General features: G+C 32.5%; 1 protein-coding gene across 8 annotated transcripts in view; it reads left to right on the forward strand.

Moving 5' to 3' along the window:
- PHLDB2 (pleckstrin homology like domain family B member 2) overlaps positions 1 to 27,283 on the forward strand; it is a 55,652-nt gene extending 28,369 nt beyond the window's left edge. For 2 of the 8 annotated variants that reach the window (XM_087721442.1, XM_087721444.1), the window contains exons 7-20: positions 7,040 to 7,168; positions 8,273 to 8,428; positions 9,003 to 9,113; positions 10,033 to 10,122; positions 11,290 to 11,433; positions 13,699 to 13,833; positions 14,577 to 14,676; positions 16,169 to 16,183; positions 18,611 to 18,818; positions 19,695 to 19,785; positions 21,452 to 21,598; positions 22,160 to 22,379; positions 22,746 to 22,831; positions 24,620 to 27,283. In XM_087721442.1, coding sequence (XP_087577568.1) covers positions 7,040 to 7,168; positions 8,273 to 8,428; positions 9,003 to 9,113; positions 10,033 to 10,122; positions 11,290 to 11,433; positions 13,699 to 13,833; positions 14,577 to 14,676; positions 16,169 to 16,183; positions 18,611 to 18,818; positions 19,695 to 19,785; positions 21,452 to 21,598; positions 22,160 to 22,379; positions 22,746 to 22,831; positions 24,620 to 24,760 — 1,773 coding nt within the window. In that variant the 3' untranslated portion in view covers positions 24,761 to 27,283. Of the gene's footprint in view, positions 1 to 7,039; positions 7,169 to 8,272; positions 8,429 to 9,002; positions 9,114 to 10,032; positions 10,123 to 11,289; positions 11,434 to 11,977; positions 12,152 to 13,698; positions 13,834 to 14,576; positions 14,677 to 16,168; positions 16,184 to 18,610; positions 18,819 to 19,694; positions 19,786 to 21,451; positions 21,599 to 22,159; positions 22,380 to 22,745; positions 22,832 to 24,619 lie in introns of all 8 variants that reach the window. The other 6 variants (XM_087721449.1, XM_087721445.1, XM_087721448.1 and 3 more) reach the window with 6 other exon arrangements.
- Positions 27,284 to 27,684: the final 401 nt, after the last annotated feature.

Genomic DNA, 27,684 nt, shown 5'->3' on the forward strand with positions numbered 1-27,684 from the left:
AGATCTTCCCCACTCACTTCATGGAGACTAACAATATAATTTTATAGCAATAGTGTTGGTTTAGGTACATGGATTGGATTACCAATAGAAAGGGAGATTGAATTACCTTGCACCATTCTAGAAACCCATTAGAATGTCTATACTATTCTGATTAGAGAGTCAAGGTGACATTTGTCATTGTTGCTTATGTTTATGTTTCAATCTGTTCTGAAGGTTTTCAGCATGTTTTTAAAAAATAACTCTGCTTCAGTTAGGCATGCTTTGTTAATCTCCAGTTAATGAGGCATGTGCCACTCTATATAGCACATATAACTGGTGGGAAGATGTGAAGGCAGGGGATATGCTAGTTTGAATCTCCTAACTCCCCCGTCCCCTGTTACTTAATACAGTTCATGAACTATATTCATTCATTAGCGATGAATGAATCTTTATTAGCTTCCATTTCAATTCAGGGACAATTTAAAATTTTAATGTGAAAAATAAAATATAATTTTGTCATATCCTATTTCTTATTCTTCTCATTATGCTCACTAATTAAATTGTATTTTTTTTCTATGTGGAGTTTTGTAGAGAAAGATCTCTGAGAATATTTTGCTAATATATTTTATATTTTTTTGTAATTTCTAAAAAAATGTTAATAATTCCAAACAATAGTGTTGTCTTCCAATATACGTTTATTTCTTTTAGATTGGAAAAATCCACTTACTTCCTTAAAATAAATACAGCTGAATTCACTGAGACTATTTGTTAGTTAAAACTATATAATTTATATTGAATATTATTCTGAAAGTGATATTTCCATTTTATGGTTTTCCCTTTCCTTTCTTTTTTATAGTAATGTTATTAAGGATTATAGTTACAACAATAAAAACTAATAGAAACTAAAAAGTTATAAGAATAAAAAGAAACAGCAGAAGGTGCAGAGAAGAAAGAAAAAATAGAACTAAAGAAGAAAGAAAAATAGAAAAAGAAAAATATACAAAGAAATGACTGATCATCTGCATCACAAAAATAAATATTAGTAATTTATCACCTCCTCTCAAAATATAAAACTTATCTATTCTTCTTGGATCCTATTCCCATAAACAAATACATAAAGCATTGTCATTTCAGTTTTGGTGTCAGTCGAAGTCCATTAAGGATTACCAGAAATAGTAAGACATCTATTGTAACCTTGATCAAATAAACCAATTTTATATCTCTTTCTTTTATAACAGTCTTCTAACAATAATAATCTTTAGGGTTGTCAGCTCTTTTTTCACAGAATCTCTTCAATCTCCCTTTTTTCCCCTCCAGAAGCACCTCTTCTTTTCTTAACAGTTGTGATGTTTATTAGTAATTGGATGTTCATGAAGAGTGAAATATAAGATCTTATGAAAGATAGAACACTTTCGCTCATTAAAATGTAGCAGTTGTATTTGTACATTTGATAGCCTTGTGTTCAGGAAAAGGGTTAAGAACCCCTATGAAGTCTTGATCTGGACACCTGCTTGATAGGAAATCTTGTTCGGATTTGTATGACGGTTGTAAAGCATATGTTTCTAGGGCTTGTGAAACTCTGAAAAAGCAATGCCATGAATGAAAATGTAACCATATTTCCATCTAATTGCTCAGCAGCTGCACTCTTTCATATGATTATTATTAATGGCAGTTTAAAAGTGACTGCATTTATGAGCAACTTATCTGCAAAACATTAAAGTCTTTGTAGAACACTGTCAAGGCAGGAAAACTTTTTACAATTCTTAAACTTGGGTTTATGAATTGTTTTTTAATTAGAAATACTCAATAATTTGATATTATGACTGTTGAGACAATAAACCTGAGTATGGCTTAGTTATACCTCTCCCTTGTCCTTTCTACCTGTTATATATGCAAATGTTCCCTGTTACCAGCTCTCTGATTGGCTGGTCATTTGACAGTTGCTTTGGGCTCGAGTATAAATACCCTGACAGTTGCAGGGACGTTTTGAATCGCTTGTCATCTCGCAATAAACATCTTACTCTCTGATTCCATGGCTCCTGCGTCTTTCCCTCACACATATGTAACACTACCTTTATCCTGTTGTGCAGTATCTTGGCACAACATTAATTCAGACATAATGTGTGATATCAAAAATCAGGAAATCAGATTAACGTGAGGATATTTCATTTTGTGTCGATACTTTGGAATAATTTGGAGCTCTGGTTTATCACAAGCTTGGCTATTCATTGTAAAGCCCCAATGTGGCCAAGATTATGACCAATATATTTGCTTTATTTCTAAAGCCTTGTTTTACAAAGCCTTGTATGATTGTCCAAATGAAATCTATTCTGGTATTTTATGGAAAGTATTGAATCATTTTCTAATGGGAATTTATAACTTTTTAGTGATTTGAAGTTTAGCTGATTCAGGTTTTTTTTCAGTTATACTCCTGGCTTAACAAACATTTCTTTACTTAAGCAAGTTTGAAGACTTTTGTGAAAGGGAAGACTACATTTTTCAAAACTGTTTTTCAGTTCAGAATGTCAATACTTGGGAAACTGTAAAATTTTACAGTTTGCAATTTGTTTGTTTTCTTGTAAAATACCTCTTTTTCCTCCCTAACAGAGCTTATAGCTAATTATTTTCACAGTAGAAAAAGCTTTGTTATAAACTGAGACAAAATAGGCGTTTCAAGTGGAATTTTCTCTAAAGAAAGAGATTTCTTGCTTTGTTTATGTGAAGCAGGAAGGGTTTATAGGCTCCTGCCACAGCTGGGAATCCAAGCAGGATTTGGATTTTGTTGGTGATATTTGATACAGTCACAGCTGCCCAAGGGAAAAGGACATATATTCAGGATGGATAAGGACTTCTCCCTTCTTCCTGCCGTAGGACTTCAGCAGGCTTCATTTCTCTTTTGCTGTTTATCTCCTGGTTAGGATGCTCAAATCTTCCTAAGAGCAAAGTTCCAGTGGAAAAGCAAACAGATAGCTGCATTCAATCATGCATGTTCATCTGGGTGGAAAAAGGCCTACTATGAAGAGGGGAAGGAAATGGAGAGTGATAGCAGCAGCACTAAGAAGCAGGAGTTTGTTCTGGGCCAGTTCCCAGTTAAATACTTGGCTAAGCTTGTGGCTTCCTTTGAGGTATCAAAGGGTATGTAGGCTGTTCCATAATACCCTCTAGATTATGCATGTGGACATCTCTAGGATTTCCTAACAATTAGAGAAAATAACCAGTTCCCTTCTAGCATCACAAACTACTATTCTATTTCTGATGTATATTCTTTAGTTCTAGATTTTTGTGTTACTTCTTTATAGCTGCATGCATTATCTCAGGCACTGTATTTTATAAATGAAATACACTTTGGGATTTGTACGTAATAATGAAGATATAATTTGCTGTTTTAAAAACAGAGTGCATGAAACCGAGGACAGGAATAAAAGAGTATATAAATATTTTGTAAAAAATATATTGCAAATACAATTAAAAAGATTGTATATGTATGGAAGGATATATGTGATTATGTTGATTCTGTTCTGATCAGGGTTTAGAAATTGTGACTTTTTTAGGGATAAGACGCAGGCAATTGTCTATTCCATTTTCCTCCTTTCGCTCTGATATGGACATTCCATTTAAAACAGAACATTTAAAAATAAACGTATTAAATTAATAAGCAAATTGTATAGACATAGCATGCATACATGTAGATTAAAAAGTTTGTATAAAATATCTACTGTATTTTTTAAAAAAATACTTTGAAAAATCTTTCCAAAGTATTGCTCTTTTAAAGTATCTATATGAAAACTTGTAATATTTTTTTGTAAGCAAAGAACAATAAACAATTATATTTGTGTCTAGATAAAATTCTGGACAATATACACTTTTATATGTATAATTAATACTTATTAAATAACTCCTTAATTCTGGAAGGGTTTGCTGGAAATTGTACAACTTACAGAACTTAGTCTTATTTTACAAAACAGATATGTCTTGTGCTCCGTAACATTTTATTCAGAAAAAAATGTCCCATTGTATCTGTCTGTAGCACATAACACAGTAAGTGTATTATAGGGTAGTGCCATAACTCTTCAATATCCATGTTTATATGGTGGTCAATGTCTGTTCAAGATAGTGCCCTTTTTTCTAAAAAAACCTATTCTTTATAAATGTGTTCCTGTTGTATAAAATACATTAATTCTGATCTAACAAAATGCATGTCTCCAGTCTTAAGAAAAAATAGGAAATGGCTCTTCCATTTAGCATTATATTTCCTTGTCTATCCATTACATGCAGCTGTTAACCTTCCAAATTAATGACTTCCCTTGTAAGATGAGCTCAATGACATCCTTGTATTTAGTATCACTGAACAACAGAAGATGCTAACTTTTCTCTTTAGCTTCCTTGTTACCCTGGCAAATGAACTTGTTTGAATGAGAAGCTCTAAGCATTCATAAAAGTACCAAGAGTAGTTTATAAGATTTTTTTTAAAAGGCTCAGCAACATTCTGGGAGACTAAGATGATTTCAGTTTTCATTGCCATTGGAACAGATAGATACTTATTTTTCATGTAACAAAAATAGACAACACAATTTATAAACTTATAGGTGTAAGTTTTGCAATGTATTTTTTTAAAAAGGGATCCAGGAAGATCTAAGAAGTTATTAAGTCAGCAAGCTTAATGTTTGTTATGTGCAAACTAATAATCGAAGAAAATGTAACTAAACATGTAGACAAACACACCTTAAAATCAGCATGGACCCTATCCAATCAACCTGTTTAAGAACATTTAGGTAGGCTAAGGTTAGTTTTAGTATGATTTAGTTGGGTTATTGATAGGATCTTATGTTCATCAATACTGCTTATAATATAAACTGAAACTTAACAGTATGGCTTCCCCATGGAGTCCTAGGAACCCTTAAATTAAATATTGAATTGATATGCTTTACATAATAAAAAAATTGCTTATAAATCAGAGAAATAATGGCTTTTTTCTGCTGGTTTGGAATGTTCCAGGGTATTTTTTTTCCAGTATACCATTAAAATAAACAGTTCTCATTGATAGGGCAGCTGTGGAAGTGTGTAAAGCCCTGGTAGACAGCTGTGAGATATTGGCTTACCTCTTCTGCTTTGTATGAAATTCTCTGTTCCTAAAACTTTTTCTTCCTTTATACGAGGAGAATATGAAGATATGCTTGTGATGCCCCATACCCTTTTTCTTGGGACGTATGAAAGTAAAGAAAGAATTAAAGGAAGATTTAGCTGTGAATGAGGAAATTCTATGACTCCTAATCAAGTTTAGGATCAAAAGGAGAAAATTAGAGGAAAAAAAGATAAAGCAGCCTGGTGAAAAGTTAAGAAAGACACTTCTTGAAATAAAAATATTTTATTCTTCCCATTAGAGTTGCACCATCAGCAAACCTATTGCAAAAATCATAGGAGTATTCAGGGGGGAAAAAGAAACCTTTAGTAATATGATTGGTCATTTTGTATAATCATTCTATTCATTTTAGTAATCTTACTTGCCAGTGGAAGTTAAGTCTTCAACAGTCTATTGATAGTGGAATAACACAAAACATCTGGCTTATATGAGTATATATTTGATGAAATATCGAGTTTTTATGGATTTGTAGTCTTTTTTCCCCCCAAAACCAAACATGCTTATGAGAAATTTGTAAAGTAGTGTAACCTTAAAATTTAGTCTGCTTTGATTTGGGGTAAAAGAAATCTACATAAGTATGGATAAATGTTTTGCCATATTTGAGACTGGAGCTAATTGGCTTAGAATTTGTGTTATCTGATCAGGATAATCTTCCTTCAGCTACACTAGTTTTTTCCCCCAGCATGTTTGATCACTGAAACAGAATTTCCTGCTGCAAACCACTTATTGTTGAATGATCTGTCTTTCTCTGCTTATATATTGCCTTAAGGACTACTTGTCACTTTGTCTGTTATCTTTTTGTTATCGCGAATAATACCTGTTTTCTTCACACTGGAAAGTATGATTGTCCAACCTTTTGGCTTGCCTGAGCCACATTGAGTGAAGAGGAATTGTCTTGGGCTGCATATAAAATATATATATTTTTAACATCTTTCATTATCTTGTTGGATTGCATTACTAGCTGTCCAAGGCCACATGCAGCCAATGGGCCACAGGTTGGACACATCTGCTGTAAAGCCTTTGCCTTATTTTCCTTCTATCATTAGGAAATTAACATGATACCATTTCTGTTTCATCATAACTAATGTATCATTGAACTTGAAAGCATTATAGGTAACACTTCATCTGGAACAAAACCCGAGAAATAATATGATAGATCCGGGAGTATAATTACAAATCTAACTGTGACTTTGTTTCTGCTAATTAAGAATACATAGAAAATGGAAATTAAATAAAGTTTATTCTGGGAACATATATGTTCTCAGTATGGCAATCTGAGTATGGCTTTATTAAAGGTACAAGTCATTGTACAGTAAAATTTTATCTCCATTAATGTAAAGATAAGTTTGAAGAATATGGAAATAATAAAATCCCCATCATAAGGTTCTTCACTTATGTTGTGATTATGACTTCCACAATTTCTGTTCACCATGCTGAGAGTTGTGACCCCCTATACATCTATAGGGAGCTAGGTTGCTGAAGATAGCCTTACATCACAAAATATATAGTATGATTTATGGGAACTCTATTTTTGTAACATTGTAACATAGAATTACCATACGTTCCAAACTATGAGACAGTTTCTCTTTGGTTACCATAAAGGTCCGTATCTTCTGACTATACCTAATATTTTTTTATATATTAATATAATTTTTTCATATATGATGTTAAATGTCAGAATATATATTTACAAGTATAACAGGTTGACTAAATCACCTTTTGGATATTCTCAGGTTGTTAAAATTATATTCAGCATATCACACTAATATGCAAAATAGCTGCATCTTACCAGCATGCAAAGCATTCTTTGGAAGCATTTAGCTCATTTCTTCAGTTTCACCTCTTTGCCCTTTAGAATCACTAACTACTGCTTGGGTTTGAAGGTAATTCTGTTGTTTATTTTTCTGGCTCAAACTCCAGGAAAAAATAAAGCTTGATGCTGAGAGGGAAAAACTAGAAAAGCTTCAGGAGCTTTACTCCGAGCAGAAGACTCAGCTTGATAATTGCCCCGAGTCCATGAGGGAACAATTACAGCAGCAGCTTAACAGGGTCAGTAGCATGGATGTGGTGTTTCTTTAGTGAATGTAATCAGATCAAGTCCAAAGATTTCTAACCAACTCTTTTTCATGGCTTCAGTGCTGATTTTCTATATTGCTGTTAAGAACGTAAGTGCATGGTGACAACTAAACAGAATGTCAAAAGCTGGATTAATAATGGATGCGCACTACATGCTTCAAAAGTTATCAGTCATCTAAGGCTTATCACTCTGTGGCATTGAACACTAAAGATGTGTATGACTGAGTGTGAGTGGAATTTTGATGTTTAATCGGATTAGGAATCTATAAAATCTGTCTAAATGAGGAAAGAATTCTCAATTAGGCATGAAGGATTACTCTCATTGCAGCATTATAAATCTTAACTATACATATTTATTTTGAAAATGAAGACATGTATAAATTAAATTCTTCCCCCAAATTATTCTTTTCTATTAGATTGTATTTTCATCGTTCCGTATAATATGATGACTGCTTCGTTTTAATTTTACAACTGTTGTGAATATAAATTTATAACAATAAAAAAGAAACAGGAAATAGTCGGAGATTTGGGGATATGGAAATGTCATCCACACTAGAACCATTAAACTTCCAGATCAGATTATTCTGAGAGAAAATTCATTTTTTGTTATTTCATAAAAAAGAAAAAATTAAAATGAAATTTGGTTCTTTTTAAAAAGAAAAAAGAAATCTGAGGGATGTACCTGGTCAAAACAGCTTAGAACTGTTTACTCATGACCCAAGCCACAATCATGCCCATTCTAAGCTGCAACAATTCTTCACATTGACACCCCCTTTAATTTAATTTTAAGGTTTGCTTTATTTTTTTGAAGTGCATATTTAGCACTCACCTCTGTTCATGATGACTAGGCTTAAATAAAACAATGGATCTGTTGTCATTGATTAATTTGAGGAGGTACATGATAATTTTAATTTCAAGTCAACAGGCATTTTAAAAAACATGCTTAAATAGACTTAGACTGCAGTTAAAGTCTTTAGGATTAAATTTTTGTTTTGGATTATGCTTTATGTCATTCTATTCCTTTCACAAGGAATATAATGCCTTTAAAACTGATACGTTTATTTTTTCATATTGAAGGATGCAGACTTGTTGGAGGTAGAAAGCAAACATTTTGAAGATTTGGAATTTCAGCAGCTTGAAAATGAAAGCAGATTAGATGAAGAAAAGGAGAATTTAACACAACAGCTTCTGCGTGAAGTTGCTGAATATCAGCGTAGCATTGTCAGTAGAAAGGTAATATTTTTTTAAAAAAATGATTAGATTGTTATCTTTGAATAGTTTAGTTCAGTGCCAATTGATTGCAGTTGTTAATCTAGCCAACAATGATCAATTTACTAACAATTCTGTTAATTGTTAATTTCCAAATTTGCTCACTAAGGTTTAGTAATTACTTTAGTTTTCCTAAGTTAAGTATTATATTTCCTTTTCTTTGTTTCTTAACAAGAAAGGTTTTCTTAATTTTTAAGAGAGATGATACCTTTCCAAGAAATGTATTTGTGTTTTTTCCATAACTTTCATATAGTTATATCCTTCCATAAGTCTTCTCTTTCTGCTTACTTTTCTATTTTGGAGTAGAAGTAGTATTGATAGTGCCAGCTATTAGTGCTGCTGGAATATGCAAGCATGTGAAGTCCAATCACAGGACTTCTATCAATTCAAAGAAAAAAATAACAACTTGTGAAATGTTGCTGGTGTACAACTTCTTCTGTAGTCTTCTCTGTAAATTTGACTTTCAAACAGGTAGGAACTGTAGGAACAATATTCTAAAGCTCATATTAAATATGTATTAACATTATCTTTATGATAGGAAAAGGTTTCTGCTCTCAAAAAGCAAGCCAGTCACATTGTACAACAAGCACAAAGAGAACAAGATCATTTTGTGAAAGAAAAAAACAATTTACTAATGATGTTGCAGAGGGTAAGGAATTCTTCCTTGTTCTTTCAAGAACTTAATTAAATGTTAAATTACAAGTACAGATTGTACAACTTCCTCTTTTTTAAAAAATATATGTAAACACATGTTGTTATAATACCATGTATCATAGAGAGGTCTGTAATATATAAAGTCCAATGAAGAAGTGAACAATGTAAATAGTGAAGCCAACCGGAGCTGTTTTTTCCATAACAGTATATTAATCTTTACATTAACATGCAGTAGATTTGTTAGTTTTTCCCCAGCAGGTTTATCAGAAAAAGTACAAGTGTATTTGTGTATATCATCAAGTGTTTGCTGTGGGAAATTTTGGTATTAAAACCAATCCAGCAAACAAATTGGGAAGGATATCTGTATTGTCTATACCCATGATGGCGAACCCACGTGCACCATCGCCAGCTGCTCTTCTGGTTTCTGGCATACATGTGTATGCCAGCTAGCTGGTCTTCACGGACATTAGAGCACCGTAAAATGGCCTGAAAATGCCCCAAAATGCCCAGAAAACAGGCCGTTTTGGTGGGTGTTTTCAGGCCGTTTCCAGGCTGTTTTCAGGCCATTTCCAGGCTGTTTTCTGGGCCCTTTTCGGCTTAAAATAGCCAAAAAATGGCTGAAAAATAGCTCCCAAAACAGGAATGTACACACTGGTCAGCTGCTCTTCAGGTTTCTGGTGTTCCGGCACACGCACATGGACACACATTCCGGTTTGGGCACTTGGTACTGAAAAAGTTCGCCATCACTGGTCTATACAATAAGGTAGAAACAAAAAAAAAATTAAATATGCATTTATGAACAATTTTCAGTTGAAACATCTTAAACGTTTTTACAAATTTAGTTACTTATGAAAGAAAAATGCAGCTTGAACATTTGTATAACATCTGTCTCAAATATAACTCATTTTCTACAGGAGAAAGAAAATCTTTGCAATCTAGAAAAGAAGTATTCCTCTCTATCCGGAGGCAAAGGATTTCCTCTGAGTCCCAGCAGTCTAAAAGAGGTAGTGTGAGATTTGACAGAAAGGGTTTGGAACAAAATGGCAACTGCCTTATTTTTCCTATCATTGCAACTATTTCATAAAGTTCAATGAAAAATGACTTGTACTTCCCTACTTCATAAAAGGGCTCATTAATTTTAATTGCTAATATGTTGAAAGTGGTCAGTTATTCTAAGGAGGATTTTCTAATAAAATGTGACATAGACATGTGCACTAAAAGGAAATATGTATTGTTTTGAACCACAAACAAACCATTACATTCCAGATGTTCTGCCTAAGTTCTAGGGTTTGAATGAAACACAATTAAGAGGAATCACAGATTATTTTAACAGCGCATAGTATAAGACTGTAAGTGTGCTGAAATAATTGGCCTTCCAAATGGTCTTCAGTTTCTTAGATTTCATATCCTTTTTCATCTTACTCCATTTGCATGCATACTTCAGTGATAATTCATTTTTTGATTATGCAGATATTTATTTCAGTGTTAATAGAGTTATACAAAATGTGACATATTAGAAAGGAACCTTTCTAGAAAGGAAAATCAGATTCTTTGATTGCACCCTTTCAGTTCTTGCTTGTGCCTAAAACGTTTCTGCTACTATTGCTGCTGGTCTAACAACTTATTATATAATCCTTGTAGTTCAAAAGAAAGTATTAAGAGTATTCTGTAAAACATTTGATTTCAAACATCTCTAAATTATTAATGGTTCATGAATTTATTTTGATGGAATTGAAAAAGTAAGTTTCTGTCATATTTTTGTTTCATCTAATTACAATATTGATTAGGGAGATTCATATTTTAAAAGACTTTTAAATGTTTGCTTACTTTAAAAAAGAGCTTAATTCCCATTCTTTATTGGGATCATGCTTGAAAATTCAAAGAGTCAAACATTCAGAGTGCTACATAGTAAAACAAGTTTCTCTAGAATTTGGTAGTGTTTTAAGCAGTTACTATATTAACATGAGATAATGAAAATTGTAGTAAATTTAAAGCATGGAGGGTTCAGCATAGGTGATTGAAAAAGTATGTCAAGAAAATAGTTTTCTAATATCACAGTATTGGCTGTATCACTCTAAACTAACTTTCACGGAGAATTTCAAAATTTAATATTCTTGCATGCCTTTTGACTTTTGCTTTTGTATGTTTAACCTCTGAATTCCTCCTTTTAGGATTTTGTGAATGTAAATGACATTAGTGACCCGCATGGCAATTCCATGAATATCTCCCCTTCTACTCAGCCCCCCTCTGCTGCTGATGCTGCTCCCACTGAATCTTCCACATCTGGCCTGATAAGCCAGTCACAAAATAAAGAGGTTTGTTGGAGAGACATTTCCCATGTGTAAACATTATGCTTTCACATTTTGTTCCCTTGGTGTTCACAGGTTGTAGTAAATCTTTTTATTAATTAAAAAGTTGGCCAGGGAGCTGAGTTAATTTTTCCCCTATGGGTTTCTTTCAGGAACAGATGTTGTATGTATGTCTATTTGTCTTGGGTATATCGTGTCTTCCTTTTTACGTTCTTTTCCAGAGTGCTGATAAAGTAACAGGGATTTTATTATACTCTCATTGAACCCTTTATGTTTACACCATTCCCATTTTGATTTCCAGGAAAAACAGCAAAGCAAGGTCTATTTTCCCCTAGTAGGATATCACAAACCTAATATCAAAATATTAGGTGCAGTGAGAGAAAAATACCATTTGTTTACTTGTTCTTTTCTGTAAATTGTTAATAACACTTCATGCATTTGAATAAGTGAGCTCTGGCTTTTAAAAAGCTTTCCCCATACTTCTTTGTAGTATTTGCATCTTGTATGTATTTTTAAAACTCTCATACCATTTCTTTTTTTTTCTATAAAGCTAAGATCACCTTTCTGTTATGGATCTGTGATTCCTCACTCTCTCTCTCCTCGCCCTCTTGCACCACTCTCACCAGCCGACTGGCCTGAGGTCAGGGCTGCCAATGTAGAGTCTTTTCCTTTACCTGATACACCACCTCCTCTACCAGCTAAGAAAAACCGAAGGGAACCCCAGGTAACATGCCAGAAGGCAGGCTGACTTGGTAATGATATGGTTATTGTTGCATGCCCCAGTTTGAAAAGTGCATGGAAAATAGCCATCAATCAGCTCTTCAAAACCCTAAAGGTCTGAATATATGGTCGAATGAACTTTCCCTTAAAACTGACTGATGGAATTCTAGCATTTATAAAGGATTTTGCACATAGAATTCACTAGTAGATAATGCACATGCATCTTGTTAAGAACCACCCACTTAAACATCTTCTTACGCATGCACAATTTCTTTATTAAGACCAGTGTCTTTACTCTTTAATAGTTTTATTTCACATTGACATATTAAGACCAATGTCTTTACTTAACAGTTTTATGTCACACTGACGTATACAATGCTGATTACTAATATTACAATCCTTTTTCTGTAAAAGTAGGAGTTAAAGTCATGAGTTGAACATAACTGTTAAAATTTATCTTCTTTAACATTTTGAATGGCTATTGTCTCATTCTGATATCAGCATAGTAAATAATCATATCTGGTGTGAAATCTTAAGAATGCTTCAAAAATAACCTTGAAGGCACATTCACAGTTTACAAACAAAGCACTCTGAAATCTGTTGCAAATCTGAAATATTTCAGTGAAGAATAAACTCATGGGACCTCCTGTATCTGTAGCCACAAGTTGTCTTCTTTGAGTAGATCCTGACTTCCGTAAAAGTTACATTTGTATTACATGGTAAACTTTGCTGGTCACCCTGTGTGTTACTGAGGAAGAAACATTCTTTAGCTTCTTCTGGATAGAACAGCTTAGAACCCTTATTTTTTACAGTATGGCAAGACAAGTTAAACAACTCCACAATAACTAATTAGTTTTACCTTTATATGGAAAGAATCGGGTATTACAAATTGGTACATTGACTGGGTAAGTTGTAAAATAGGTTAGCAGGACTTAGATTAATCCCATAAGAGATTATTATTTAGCATGCAGTTGGCAATAATAAATTTCATTAACATTAACAACTAACCTTGTGAAATATTCAACCCTGTGAAATATTCCTTTCTTATTAGTAAGTGACCACTTTTATTATACTTTGCATTTAAAACAAATGAGAGCAAATAAAATCACCAATAAAAGACGAGTGTAACCGTTTTGTCTTTTTGTTCAAATGTTGTATATCAAAATGTATTATATGTGCCACTGTTCAAGTTCAAAAACATTTTTGGTATTTAAAATCACAGTGAAAATATACTATTTTCTTTGCTTATATTTAGCTATTAAATAGAACAGAGGATTTATGACAAGTATAATCACAAAACACTTAACTGTATCCCTTTGATATAAGGATGTATTACTGCAGTATGTTTAAATAAAAATTATTTTTCTTGTGGAAATCATTCATGTAACCGTAAACAATTTAAAGAGCTACCTAATCAGTATTCTAATGTTTGTGAATCTGGAGATGTTTTGATTTTTTACTTGAGTTCAATCTTTGGCAATTTTCAATTCAGTTTTAAAATTAAATCATGGTTTACACACTAGAATTTTACACACTATTATTTATTTTAAGCATTTCCGAAATTTGGAAGAGAGAAAGAAACAGCACAAAGAAGGCCTGTACATGAGTGATACTTTGCCTCGCAAGAAAACGGCTCCTCCCATATCACCTCATTTCAGTAGTTCTACTCTTGGACGAAGCGTTAAAGTAAGCAACTGTACAGCTCAAAGAATTTCTTTGAATTTTGAGTTAACGGAGTTCTATTGTTTTCACTAGAATCTTAGTTTGAACGATGGCTTTTTCTTTACACCTTTCCCCATTATTTCATTTCACATTGCTGATTTACAACATAAATCCTTGTAAATTTAATCAGAGTAATTTTGTCTCTACATTGTTATCAATATTTACACAATACGGTAATACAACATTTTATTACTTTAATGTGCAAATGAAAGTTTTTAGTAGCAGACGTGAGACATAATTTTCCTATAATTTCCCAGAAATTAGTGAGAGAAATCAGTTGATCAGGCAGCCAAGCTGTTTCATGGCTGGATTAAATTTGACTTTAGAGCTCCTTGTTAAAGGACCAGTCAGATAATCACTATGTATTGCATAGTTAAATTCAAAATACTTTATATTCACATAGTCCCTGCAGGGTCTGATTTTATTTTAGACTCCATCTTCCGTAAATAAGGTGAATTAATTTTAAAAGAAACACCCTGAGTGTATGCTGAGCATAAACCAGAGTTAATGCCATCAAATACTTTCCTTGTATTTATCTTGGATTCAAACCCCCAGGATATACAAAGGTTATGTTTTAAACTGCATTGCCTCAAGCTACTTTAAATTAAAACAATTTTTCAGTTATACATAAAGTTCATTTGAAAAATTTATATATAAAAAGTAGTAGCTTTTAAAGGCCTTTTTTCTTTTCCTTTCTTTTTTGGCAGGGTCACCTGCCACTGGGACAAAGCAGTAGTTGTGGCAACATACTTCCTCATTGTTCAGGATCTATGACCAAAGATTTGGAGACAAGGAGAACACATAAAGGTAAAGGTACTTAGAATTATTCCATATATTTACATGCAATAATATACTAAAGTAAGTCCTATTCACATTAACATTCACATTAAGATCATATTTCTTTTAATTGAATAAACATACAATTAATTAATTCAACTTCATTACGCTTTGGCTGTTGTAAATGAACTCTTAAATTTTCTCATGCAAAATTTGAAGTATTCTTATTCGTGTACGTCACTGTTGCACATTGTCTATGTTGAATTGGTGAAATTTTGACTCAACTCAGAATGCATTCATTTTCAGATTGATCATAAACAGAATAGTTTTTTTCTTGAAAGTGAAGTCCTAAAGCTGTTTTTGATGCTTTGTTTATTATTTGAATAGTGCCTGAAAATTACTGCCATGCTAAATCTCATTTGCATTGTTGAAAATGAAGGGTACATACCTACCTTTGCATCTTATTTGCGGTGTGTGTATGTGTGTCTCTGTGTATGTGTTTGCACGCACACATACGTATTATATACCTATGTAGAGTAAAATACACTAGGAATATATTTACAGATGCTCACATTCAGTCTTTCTGCACTTGGAACCTTTAGATATCAGGTGAAAAGCTAGAAGGCTTCCTTCCCAAGACATGCCTAATTTTATTTGGCCTGCTGAGTGCGCATTTGATATCTAGCTAAATCTGTGACTACCCTGCTGGATTAGAAATCATATATAGAAAGGGATATAAACTGTCAAACTATGTCTAATATTTAAGACAAAGTACAAAATCTCTAATTAATTGACAGTATTACAGTATAAACCTTATGCTTATTAATGTTCAGAACAGCAACAGAAAATATATAGACAAACAAAAATATACTTTCAGCTGCCTTCTCTGATTATAAAATTAGATAGTACAGTCCTAATATTACTTAATTAAAAGTAATAGCCACTAAATTTAAAAAAGATTTGTGTGTCTACCTTACCAATTTAAAATACAGGTAGTCCTTAACTTACAACAGTTCATTTGGTGACTGTTCGAAGTTCTGACAGTACTGACTGTTTTTCACATGATGGTTGCAGCATCCCCATGGTCACATGATCAAAATTCAGCTGCTTGACAACTGGTTCATATGTATGATGGTTGCAGGGTCCCAGGATCATGGGATCATCTTTTGTGACTTTCTGACGAGCAAAATCAATGAGGAAGCCAGATTTATTTAACAGCTGTGTTACTAACTTAACAACTGCAGTGATTAACTCAACAAGTGTGGCAAGAAAGGTTTTAAAATGGAACAAAATTCTGTCTCACTTAGCAACAGAAATTTTGGACTCACTACTTGTAGTTTATTTTTTTATTTATTATGTATACTTCCTAGAAATGGTCAACCTTTTTCCCCCAGTTCATTTTTTTACAATTGCATTTCTTTCTATTTGTGCATCTCAGTAAGTATATTTGGTTTTAAAGATTTAGTATTTTAAAATAATTATATATTTTTTTCCTTTCCACTGCTTATGTCATTAAAATCAGGTAAAAGCAAAAAAGGTATGAAAAACATTTTTTGGTGATGTTATATGCTTGATTTTACATTACTAATGGCAGAGGGGACACTGTCAAGTTGTTCAGATTCAATGTGTATGGAAATTTTGAATTTCCTATTCCACTCAAAAATTTAAGAAAAGTATTAGGATTTAAATAATCTCATGTTTAAATCATACATACCCTCATATAATTAAAAATGGCATCCAACAGAAAATAAAACTATGCCCATTGGTTTTTGTCCCCAAATCCATGGAGACAGAGAGGGATACTGCAGTGGGCAAGCCTGTTGAGATTGATACCACCAGGATTCAAATGACAGTATTTATTCAGTAAATTCATTATTGAAGATAATGAATCCAATATTGAAATATCCTGCTCTTTTCTGCCCATATTTATTCATCACATGGGCATAATGTAAAGACAGCATACAAACAAATTCTTCAGGTTTATGTCAATCTAGCTTGGATTTGCAAATAGAATAAGCCCAGATCATACATTGCAGCTAGGTCTTGCAAAATATGTTGCTTACTTTTGAAGAGAAAATATAAATAAATAATATGCACACAATTGGAAATATAGTCTGGCACAGAATAAAAGTAGCATTGTTATAAATTTGTAGTGAGCTGTTTGTCCATATATGTGCATGTATATATTTATTTAAAAATTTGGTTCTCTTCCAATTCTTTTTCTGAAAATCACTGTTGTTTGCAGAAAACAAATTAATGTTTGTATTATTAAATAAATTAATAAAAGGAAGAAAGTTCTCTTGTGAGTTCTGTTAAAGCCCTGTGGAAGGAAAAATGACTTTAAAATATCTTCTTCATTTAATTGACTCATCTTTTTTCCATGTTTTCTTAAAAGTATAAACATTCTTGAGCTGATAACAGGAAACTATTACTTTACTAAGGCAACCACACATTTAGAAAAACTAGCTGAGGTGGCAACTACTGATTTTGTGGATTGGCAAAACTATTTAAAATTATTTCTATTAGCATATTAAAAGTATCTCTGATCCACCATAAACAAAAATGAACTCTTGACTGCGTTCTTAGCGTGGTTTGCACTTTTTTGTGTGATTTCAAATCCATTCTGTTGTGATACTAATAACAACAATATAATGGGTTTCTATTTTAATTTCAATATGTTTCTGACAACTGTTTTTCTGCTTATTATTATTTATTGTACTGTCAATTAACTCAGCTTGCTTGGGGTTTTTTTCTTTTTGCAACAATTTTGTGCAGTGCCTTGAATTAATGATATGTTGAATTGAGACATTAATTTGAGTTTTTCATTGTCACCTTTTCTTTTAGCAAATCTACTCATATTTTTACCAGGGCATAATAAATGGATATTTATCTTACCTAGAATCACAGAGTAAATAAAAATTAAAAGTGTGGACTTCATCCAGTTTATCAATTTCTAAAATAATTTTGCCTACCATAATATATTCTCCTGGCAAATTTAATGGTTTCCTGAATCAGTATTAAATGTCACTACTCTCTAAAATATATAATGTAAAGAATTGTTGTCCAAATATACAGTGTAATACTATTTCCACAGAACATTTAAAAAATGTAATTTCAAGGGATACAAGCCTATTCAACCTTTTTTGCCCAATGTTTAAATGAAAACTCCCTTATCAGAAGCAAAATTATTTTGAATATTGGATGGTACATGTCCAAAAAAACAGTGATTCACATTGCAACCTTGCAAAAACAATAATCCTACCGTAGATCCTTTCTTTAAATTAGCTGTTAGCGTGTCTCTCCCCCCCCCCCATGGTGCTATAGTTTTGGATTTATAAAAGTTACAAAACTGCAGATTATTTTTCTCTCTGCTTCCTTGACTTAACCCAGTTTTAAAGTTGTTCACCACCACATGCTATGTAACATAAAATAAATGTGGGGGCATGTATATGTGTGTATATGTGTGGATGGATGGATGGATGGATGGATGGATGGATGGATGGATGGATGGATGGATAGATAGATAGATAGATAGATAGATAGATAGATAGATAGATAGATAGATAGATAGATAGGATACTGTAGATATAGATATAGATTCGTTTATTTTAATTTTACATAGCATAAAATAATACCCTGGTCTGAGTCAAGCAGAGAGAAGAAAGATCTCACATATATATGTGTGTATACACACACACACACACACACACAAACAATTTGAGAATAGAGTTCTGGGTTTATGCTTTTGAGAAACCTTACTAACAAAATTCCCAGTATCTAAAATAGAATGTGTATCTGGTTTTTAATGACCATTGTTTCAAATCCAGAGATAAGTACTCAATAAAAATGGATTTAAAACAGATTTGAGTTTAATTTATTTGTGTTCACTATCAATGCTGTATTAACCCAGCTTATTTTATTAAGTCCTATTAAACATAAATCAACACTTTCCTTCTTTTTCTAGGTTATAATCATCAGCACCTCCGTGAGGATCAAAGCCAGAAGTCTCCTGAATTCTACAGCAGAACTGCCTCAGAATCAAATGTGTATCTGAATACCTTTCATTATCCTAATTCTAATCTGAAAGACCACACCTTTGATACGCTTAGTTTAGATAGCTCGGACAGTATGGAGACAAGTATATCTGCCTGTTCCCCAGATAATATTTCCAGGTACATTGTGGCACTTTTTAATTTTTCCAGAAAATACAACACAATAATTAAACATACCAGAATATTTTATAATTAAATATGAGTTTTTAAAATGTAGTTTTGTAGATCGTAGAGAGTACAAGAAAAACATTTATTTTTAGAAATACTCAATCAATACTGAGAACTATTTATGAAAGTAGATATAGTTATTATAATTGAGAAGATAGGAAATTGGGAATATTACATCTCTTCTGCCTATTTAATGACCAGTTAATTCTGGTTTTCCATCAATTGTTATTTAGCAGCCATTTCATTTGAGTAGATGAAATGTTTCCTTCTTGACTGATGGTTGAAATATAAGTCTCTTTAAGTACTAGTATTTTTCTTCTTCCTTCCATCTCTTATTCTGTGTCACATTTTCCTGTGTATGATTTCAATGATAGGAAGTCCTTTTAGTTGAAGAGTAATAAGATTAAATAACACATAAATAATAATTTAACTTAAAATTGACCACAGATTGTATTCTTAATGATGATTTTGCTGAAAACAGCAGTTTATCTACAACATTGATTTCTTTGGAAGCTTCTGAGGTTGTGTTGTCTCATAAGTAAAATCCTGGTCTACTTGAATACCCATGTTGACTCGCATTAATCTGACAAAATGTTCTTTGTTTTTGCTCTTTGTTTTAGGTATTTTTGCTGATTGATTGATTGATTGATTGATCCTTTGCTTTTTTTGTATATGTGTGGAAAAAACAAGCAGTTGGCTAAACTGCTTTTGATAAGTAATTCAACTATGAAGGAAATACATAGAAAACAATAAAAAAAGTCTAGAAATATATTTTAATGGATTGAAATTTCTCAAATATTTCAGTTATTATTTCTGGTTTTGTTACAGTGCCAGTACTGCAAATGTGGCAAGAATAGAAGAGATGGAAAGACTTTTAAAACAAGCTCATGCTGAGAAGACACGATTGCTTGAATCCAGGGTAATGATATATATAGAAACTTCGAAGATACTCCATTGTTGAAGTTGTATGTCCATTAGATTTTGAAATTAGTATGGTATATTTTCAAAGAAGTTGACAGGACCTGCCTTATAATCAATTTCAATATGATCAGCCAACACAGATTTAAAAGTGTATAGTTACCCCGGTTTATTTATTACAATGTAGTCCAAAACTAGTCTGGTAAAATAAGCAAATTAAGTTGTTGCTTGAGATAATCTTATTTTTAAGGACATGAATGATAAAGTTTGTGGCCTAAGAGAGGTGTCTATAACAACACATTGCGTATTATAAAAAAGGAATCAATCTCCTATTTGCTATGGTGGTTGGGATATTGGTTTGGAACTAGAAATATTCAGGTCACTATGATTTTCTGTCAGTGCCACCTATGGTATAAAGTTATTTTGAGAATAAAAGAGAGAGATCATGCTACTTGCTTTGCTTTGAACTTTTTTGAAGAGGAGTTTGGAAGTTTTTTGAATCTATGGAACCTGTTAGTTACAAAAAAGAGGTAAAGAAAATTTCTGAAAAATTCTAGTAATAGAAAATCGTCTGCATTCAAGTAGTTTAACAAAATGTTTTTTTGCCCTTAATTTTCGTATAACTCCATCAACATAATTGGAAGACCTCTTATAAAAAGTAAATATAACAAATTTGATTTAACAAAAAAATGTTAAGTCTGCTTTTCTGAACCAACACAACTCCTCCTATCTAACAACATACATGTTTTAGACTATAAATCCTATGGTCCCTAACAGTGAATATTCAGGACACTAATTTTGGAAAACTTTTTAAGGAAAACAGTAATTTCTTCTATATTTTGAAGTGTTTAAATAATCTGGTTTAATACAGCATTGATACTGAGCATGAATATATTAAACCTAAATCTACTTTAAGAGCTATTTTTTGAGTCCCATTGTGTTATTCAAGTATCATTACATGGAGGATACAAACTCCGTGTTATCAAGGCTCCAGAATTAAAACTCTTGATGGCTATCTGTAATGCCTTGAGTATTATACATGTGGTTATATGTCCTTAATTGTACCATAGATCCATCCAGTATTTGTCTTTGTATTTAAACTACAACATCAATAGCTTTTAAAAATAAACATCTCAATATATTTTATATTCAGTAATATAATCCAATGATTCCCAAAAATGTTGACAGAAATAAAACTTTATGAATGGGACAAAACCACCTCAGGCCCCAAGGCAGAGTGGGTGAATGGACTCTTATGTATTATTCTTGTGCTTCAGATGTTTGCTAATATTTTCTATATTTTTATGTTTTTATTGTGTGTCAGAGGTGAACCATGATTATTCTAATTTTTATCAAGTAAAAAAAAAAATGCAAACCAGTGCCTTGCCCCAAGCTGAATGAAGAAAATCCCACTCCACACAATCAGAAAGCAGATAGGAGACATGCACATATCACAAATAGAGGGGCAGTAATCATCCAAATCTGAGGAAGATGAAAAACTGGCACAACTCTTATTACTTTCATCCGTTCCCATTTACCAGGGCTCAGAACCTGGGAGGTAGATTAGAAAACAGTACATTTAAATTAGTTCAACTTGTGTTAAAACTATGCATTTTTTAACAAAGTGGAGAGTGTACATTTATGTTAGGCCTCCTGTATTCTTTTAGGAACGAGAAATGGAAGTTAAAAAAAAGGCACTAGAAGAAGAAAAGCGTCGCAGAGAACAGTTAGAGAAAAGGTTACAAGAAGAAACTAGTCATCGACAAAAACTAATTGAAAAAGAAGTCAAGATACGTGAAAAGCAGAGAAGCCAGGTATGTAATATCTTAAAACAGAAAAAATACAGCTGTTTGAAAGGAAGAGAAGAAGTTCATATATATTAATAGATGATTTTGTTGGACCAAGATTAGAAGGACCTTGGTACAAGTCTAAACTTATCAAAGACCAGCATAGCAATTTTTATTAAAAAGTAGAGATATCATTGCAGATTATATACAAGTGATGAATATGTAGGGCAAATAGATTATTTCTACCCTGAAAAGATGGGGAAATTGATTTTTTTTATAAATTTGCAAATGTAGGCAATAAATTAGTGGATAATGTTCTGTCTGTTGTGATGATTGTATGTTTATTAAAATAAGCTAAAATGGTTCTCTATAGAACATACTTCTCATTTTGTTATATGAAACACGAAGGGGAGACGTCAGGAGAAACCTAACCTAAATGCTGTTGAAATGGGGTCTTTAAGAAAACCTAACTTTTTTTCTACACTTTGCATAATGTTTCTTATCCGAAAAGGGAAGAAAAAAGTGGACTAATTGTAATAAGAAGAACAGAAAATTTTAATACCAATATTAATTGTATCTTTGTTTTAGTCTCGTCCCCTGACCCGTTATTTGCCAGTCAGAAAGGAAGATTTTGATCTGCGTGGCCACATAGAGACAGCTGGTCATAATATAGAGACTTGTTACCATGTCTCACTCACTGAGAAGACTTGCCGAGGCTTTCTTGTTAAGATGGGAGGGAAAATTAAAACCTGGAAAAAACGATGGTTTGTGTTTGATAGAAACAAGAGAACATTTTCTTATTATGCAGGTGAGTGATGATCTTAGTTTTGGCCTGCCTGGTTCACTTCCCCGCCTTTGGGAGAGATACTCTTCACCACGGCCCTTTGGGCTCAAGAGACAGTTAGCCGCCAGCCAATCGGAGGAAGGGAAGGGAGAAAGAGAGAGACAGGGAGGGAGAAAGTGTTTTGTGTCGAGTTTCCAGTTGCCTCTGGTCCGAGCTAGAAAATCTAATAAATCCTTTGCATTCCCCCCATATTTGATATTGATATTATCAAATCAAACTGATAGCCAAGTAAAACACCAGTTTATTTTAATTTAAGTAGAGGTCTTAATGTTAATCTGTAATCTTTATGATGGCTTGTTTCTTTCAACCCATTTTTTAATTTTACTATAGACAAACATGAAACTAAATTAAAAGGAGTAATTTATTTCCAAGCCATTGAAGAAGTCTATTATGATCATTTAAAGAATGCTTGCAAGGTAAGAAAAGATGCATATCTTGCTTAGCACATATTTTTAATGTTTAGATGAAGTAGACATTAATTATTATATAGATAATAATAGAAAAGACCAATTAATAGCAAAAAGCTGATGGTTTGAAGAACAGTATATGAAAATATAAGAGAAATACAGGGGAATTAATAATAAATTCTTTGAAATGAAATGTACTATCCAGATGCTAAGAAAATTTAAATATTATTACTTTCTTGCCATTAATTAAAATTAATTTACAAATAAATGTTATATTTGGATCAAGCTCACATGATTATGCTTAGGTTGATTAGTATCCACATTTATAAGTTTTTTTACTGTAATGAAACCGAGGCAAAAATATTCTGTTCAAAAAACTTAATGAGACTATAGATCTTATGGACATTCTGATTTTGACAGTTTATACAGATCATGGTTTTATGCTAGTTTCTTTGCTTCCCTACCTACATATTGAATTTTCTAGCTAATAAAATGCAGTACAATAGAGAACTAGTATTCCACTACAGAAATATGCAGTGATGGCAAACTGTTTGGACACAGCATATCAATTCTTTCTTTCTCTCTCTCTCCCTCCCTCTCTCTCCTTCTCTCTCTCTCTCCCTCTCTCTTTCTTTCTCTCCTCTCTCCCTCCCTCTCTCTCTCCCTCCCTCCCTCTCCCTCTCTTCCTCTCTCCCTCTCTCTCTCTTCCTCTCTCTCTCTCTCTCTCACACACACACACCATTCCCACCCTGGACAAAAGGGGCATCTCTGGATCCCCACCCCAGAATCTTTTCACCTCTCTCGTAATCTCTCATCTGGAACTTCTGGAAGTCATTTGAGAAGGCCCATTGTCACAGAGCCTCTGGAGCATCAGAAAATTATGAAATAATGTTAACATAATTTAGAGATGCATCAGAGGTTCTGTGAGACCAAGGACCTCTCTCAGAACCTCCAGAGGATTAGAGAGCCTGATGTGTCATCAAAAATGGCATATGTCAACTGTGACACACATATCATAGGTTCATCATCACTGGAAAAATATGTTTTCATATGAATCTGTTCAAAATCCTAGTTTGGAACCTAAAATGTATACAATCTGTGCAGCCTCTAGGTCAGTGTTTCTCAACCTTGGCAACTTGAAGATGTCCGGACTTCAACTCCCAGAATTCCCCAGCCAGCGAATGCTGGCTGGGGAATTCTGGGAGTTGAAGTCCGGACATCTTCAAGTTGCCAAGGTTGAGAAACACTGATCTAGGTGTTGCAGAACTACAGTTCCCAGCCCACATAACTGGTAATGTTGGGACATGATCTGTGTCAACTATGGCAACTTTATGAGTTGACAATCTGTTTTTACCCAAAATAAGAAAGTTTTGATTTTAAATCAGTCCCTCATCACAAAATAACGAACAGTATATACAAAGAAAAGTTATACAGATAAACAATACATAGTGTAGGGTAATGTTATATGACACATTATATGTCATTTCTATTTGTGTGTGTCTCTGTGTGAGAGACAGAGAGTATGTTCGTTGACTGCCAGTAGCCACATTCCTAAGAGGACTGAACCCGGATGAAAATAAATGTTTATTTTAACTAAATCGATAGCTAAATCAATCAATAACTAGTAATGAAAATGGCATATAAAATTATGCACTCAATTTATATTTCAAATCAGCTACATTCTTTATTTCACAACTATGCAGAAAAATAGTAAAATGTAATATTGAATATTATATTTCCATCTGTTTCACAATGTATAATATCAATATATTATATAAACTTCTACTTTCTTTCCAGAGTCCTAACCCATTGCTTACCTTCAGCGTTAAAACTCATGACAGAATATATTATATGGTGGCCCCATCACCAGAAGCTATGCGAATATGGATGGATGTAATAGTTACAGGAGCAGAAGGTTACACACACTTTATGTTGTAGTTAAATGTAAAGCAAAGTTTCAACAATAGGGCATAATGCAATAATAGCTGTGTTTGTGAGGGTGGAAAGCCATATATGGTCATATTTGACAAGTCATATGTATAAAATTCTATTACTAGACCTAATCTTATATCTCAAAAGGAAATGCATCATATGTAAGGCAACATGAAATTCTGGTGAGATTGACTTTATTTTGTTATGTATTAGATTCATTAGATGTTGACACAACAGACAAAATCCCCTCTAAAAGATCAGAACCCTTCAAAAATGAATAACCGGATATTCATAAGCCAATTTCTGTGGCATTTTCTTACAAGTTCTACCAGGCAAAACTTTCCTTATGGAAAAAATGCCATTAAGTTAACAGTGTTGCTATGCTTTTAAGTATAGTATTTTGTATTATGAAAGTGAGAAAGAAAGATACGATGCCTCTATATTTAATGTACAGGGTTTATGAACAATTTTTTTGTTTTTTTCCTTCCAAGTATTTTATAGCAAATTTTAAACTACTGTTTGCAGTGTTTTTTGTCTTAAAACACAACCAAAGATTCATACCCCCGTGTGTTGAGATTTAATTGTATGTAATAGAACCGTTTTTAAATTCTTTTATATATGCTAGTGTTTTAAAATTTATCTGTATCTTTGAAATGTTGGATGTTATTTTGAATGTTAACAAAAATGATATCTTTAGGTATTTTAGCTTTTTTTTTAGAGGATAGAAATCAGATAAAAATCTATAGTGAGCAATCATGTCTGTATTTCTACTGAGGCTGTTGCTTATTTTCTTAGCAAATTACAACTTCTTTACAAGAGTATTCCTTCACCAGTTACAGCGTAGTAGAATTAAGAACCATAATTAAAAAGTCATAACCATGTAAGCACCTCCCCAAATAACATATTTTTGTGCATAAAATGCCAAGTCTTTGGAACAAGTATTCACAACTTTTCCATATAAAATAAATGATTGTAGTTATATTTGAATGTAGTTTAATATTCTCCCAACCTAAATTGGTTTATAAACTAGAATGAAGAATTTCTTAGGATATACCATTCTTAAGATCAGTCATGAAGAAAAGTCTTCAAATCTTTCCTGAATTATATTTCCATTGATGACGAAGCATTTCTTTTTGGCACACAGACATATTTTGCAGCTAGTTTGATAGGTGTCTGAATAGAAGCCAGGAAAACTTACTTTGCATCATAAACAAAATTGCAACAGTTCCATTACACATTCATTTTAGTGCTATACTTCAGATTTCATATTCTAGATCACTCTTTATGTTGTAACATAAAAAATTGTTTCACAAATGTACTAAAGAAACTATCACAATATTTATCTTGAATAAAGTGCAGTACAGTCCTTTCTGTTCCTTATTATGTCTGAAGAAATGATATGGGACCATAACTCAGTAACAGAGCCATATGCATTATGCAGATACTTCCAGGATTAAGCTCAGGCACCTCTGATCAAAAAATTATTTGATAGTCAGTATGATCTTGAGATCTTACCAAACTGCTCTCAGAGAGAATACTGGGCTAAATCATTAAGTCTTACAGTTTCCAGACTCCATGGGTCAATTAATTGATGGTCTGAAATCTATATCTAGCACTTGCCATATCATTTTTTTTTAAATGCATTCAAGGGATCACCATGTTTTGTTCTTAAAATTATATATTCCTTAAAGATCATTTCATTTAAAATAAACCTATGGTCTTTAAATACTCTATTTAGAGGAAGTTTGGATTTTGAATCATGCTTGTATTTGATGTTGCCTTTTAATATTTTGATCTTATATATGCCATATTTTCAGTGCACTAAACTAAAAATCTTAAATCTCCTTAAGGAAATTATAAATAAGCCACTTTCAGAAATAGTTATTGAAATATACTGAATTTAGTATAGTATGTGATGCCAAGTAGCATGATTACAGTAGTTTGGAGATGCCACATATCTTCAGATGCATTTACATGAAAAATCACATAAAAACTTGCATTTAAATTGTTGAATCAGGGCTTAAAGTTGTTTTTCTTTTAATTCAATGCAAATAAATAAAGAAGTATTAAACTTTAATTGTATATACACTCTGCAATATATGTTATTTAACGTACTGGTATTTACTCGTGTTTTTGTTCACCATAGAAAAAGGCATTACGTTTAATTCAGACATCATATTAAAGTAAGCCCACTGAAATTTATCAAAATTAAGTTTGTATCAATAACAACATGAATTGCTTCCAGAATTTTGTTCTAGACACAATTCATCTAGATCCATCCCACTTTAAAAAAAACAAAAAACAAATAGTAAAGCAAATGAAAAACTTAATTTGTGTCTTCTGAAGGAAAAGGAGTTTGAAAATTGTGCTTCACCAATGTTAGAAGATAAATTCCAGAATTTAATGCCATTGGTTTCACTGTTTCTAATGAATATTTTAATTTTACTTCTATATAAATTTTACAGGTTTTCTATTTTTTTGTATCTTGCATGTTGTAATGGCAGCATTTAAATAAATGTTAAAAACATTTTCAAATTCTGTGTCTGATTTCTCAATAATTTTCTGGGAACCTAATTGGTATAAAGTTCTAGAGATTTGAGATTTACTGTAGCTCTTAATGCAGTTACATAATGAGCAGCTCAGTCCTAAATATATATATGATAATAGAAGCAGTTGAACCACTTTAGGTTAATTGGAGGTGTGCTACCATCTGGTCTCATTCAAAGTTGGCTTTTATTAAATACTTATTTATTGCATTTAGTAATAATGTATTAAATTTATATGCAGGCCAACTGAGTCAAATTTCTTTAAAAACAACAGAAAAAAAGGCAAAATCATCATAAAACAAAACTAACAAAGATGGCGTAAGATTCATAATGGGGACAAAGGAAAAGAAGAAAAGGGGCGGGGAAACAGCTTTCAGGGGCCTT

The sequence above is a fragment of the Thamnophis sirtalis genome, unplaced genomic scaffold (assembly GCF_051295495.1).
Source record: "Thamnophis sirtalis isolate CommonGarterSnake01/CBP01778 unplaced genomic scaffold, rThaSir2_p1.2 scaffold_8, whole genome shotgun sequence".
Taxonomy (NCBI): Eukaryota; Metazoa; Chordata; class Lepidosauria; order Squamata; family Natricidae; genus Thamnophis; species Thamnophis sirtalis.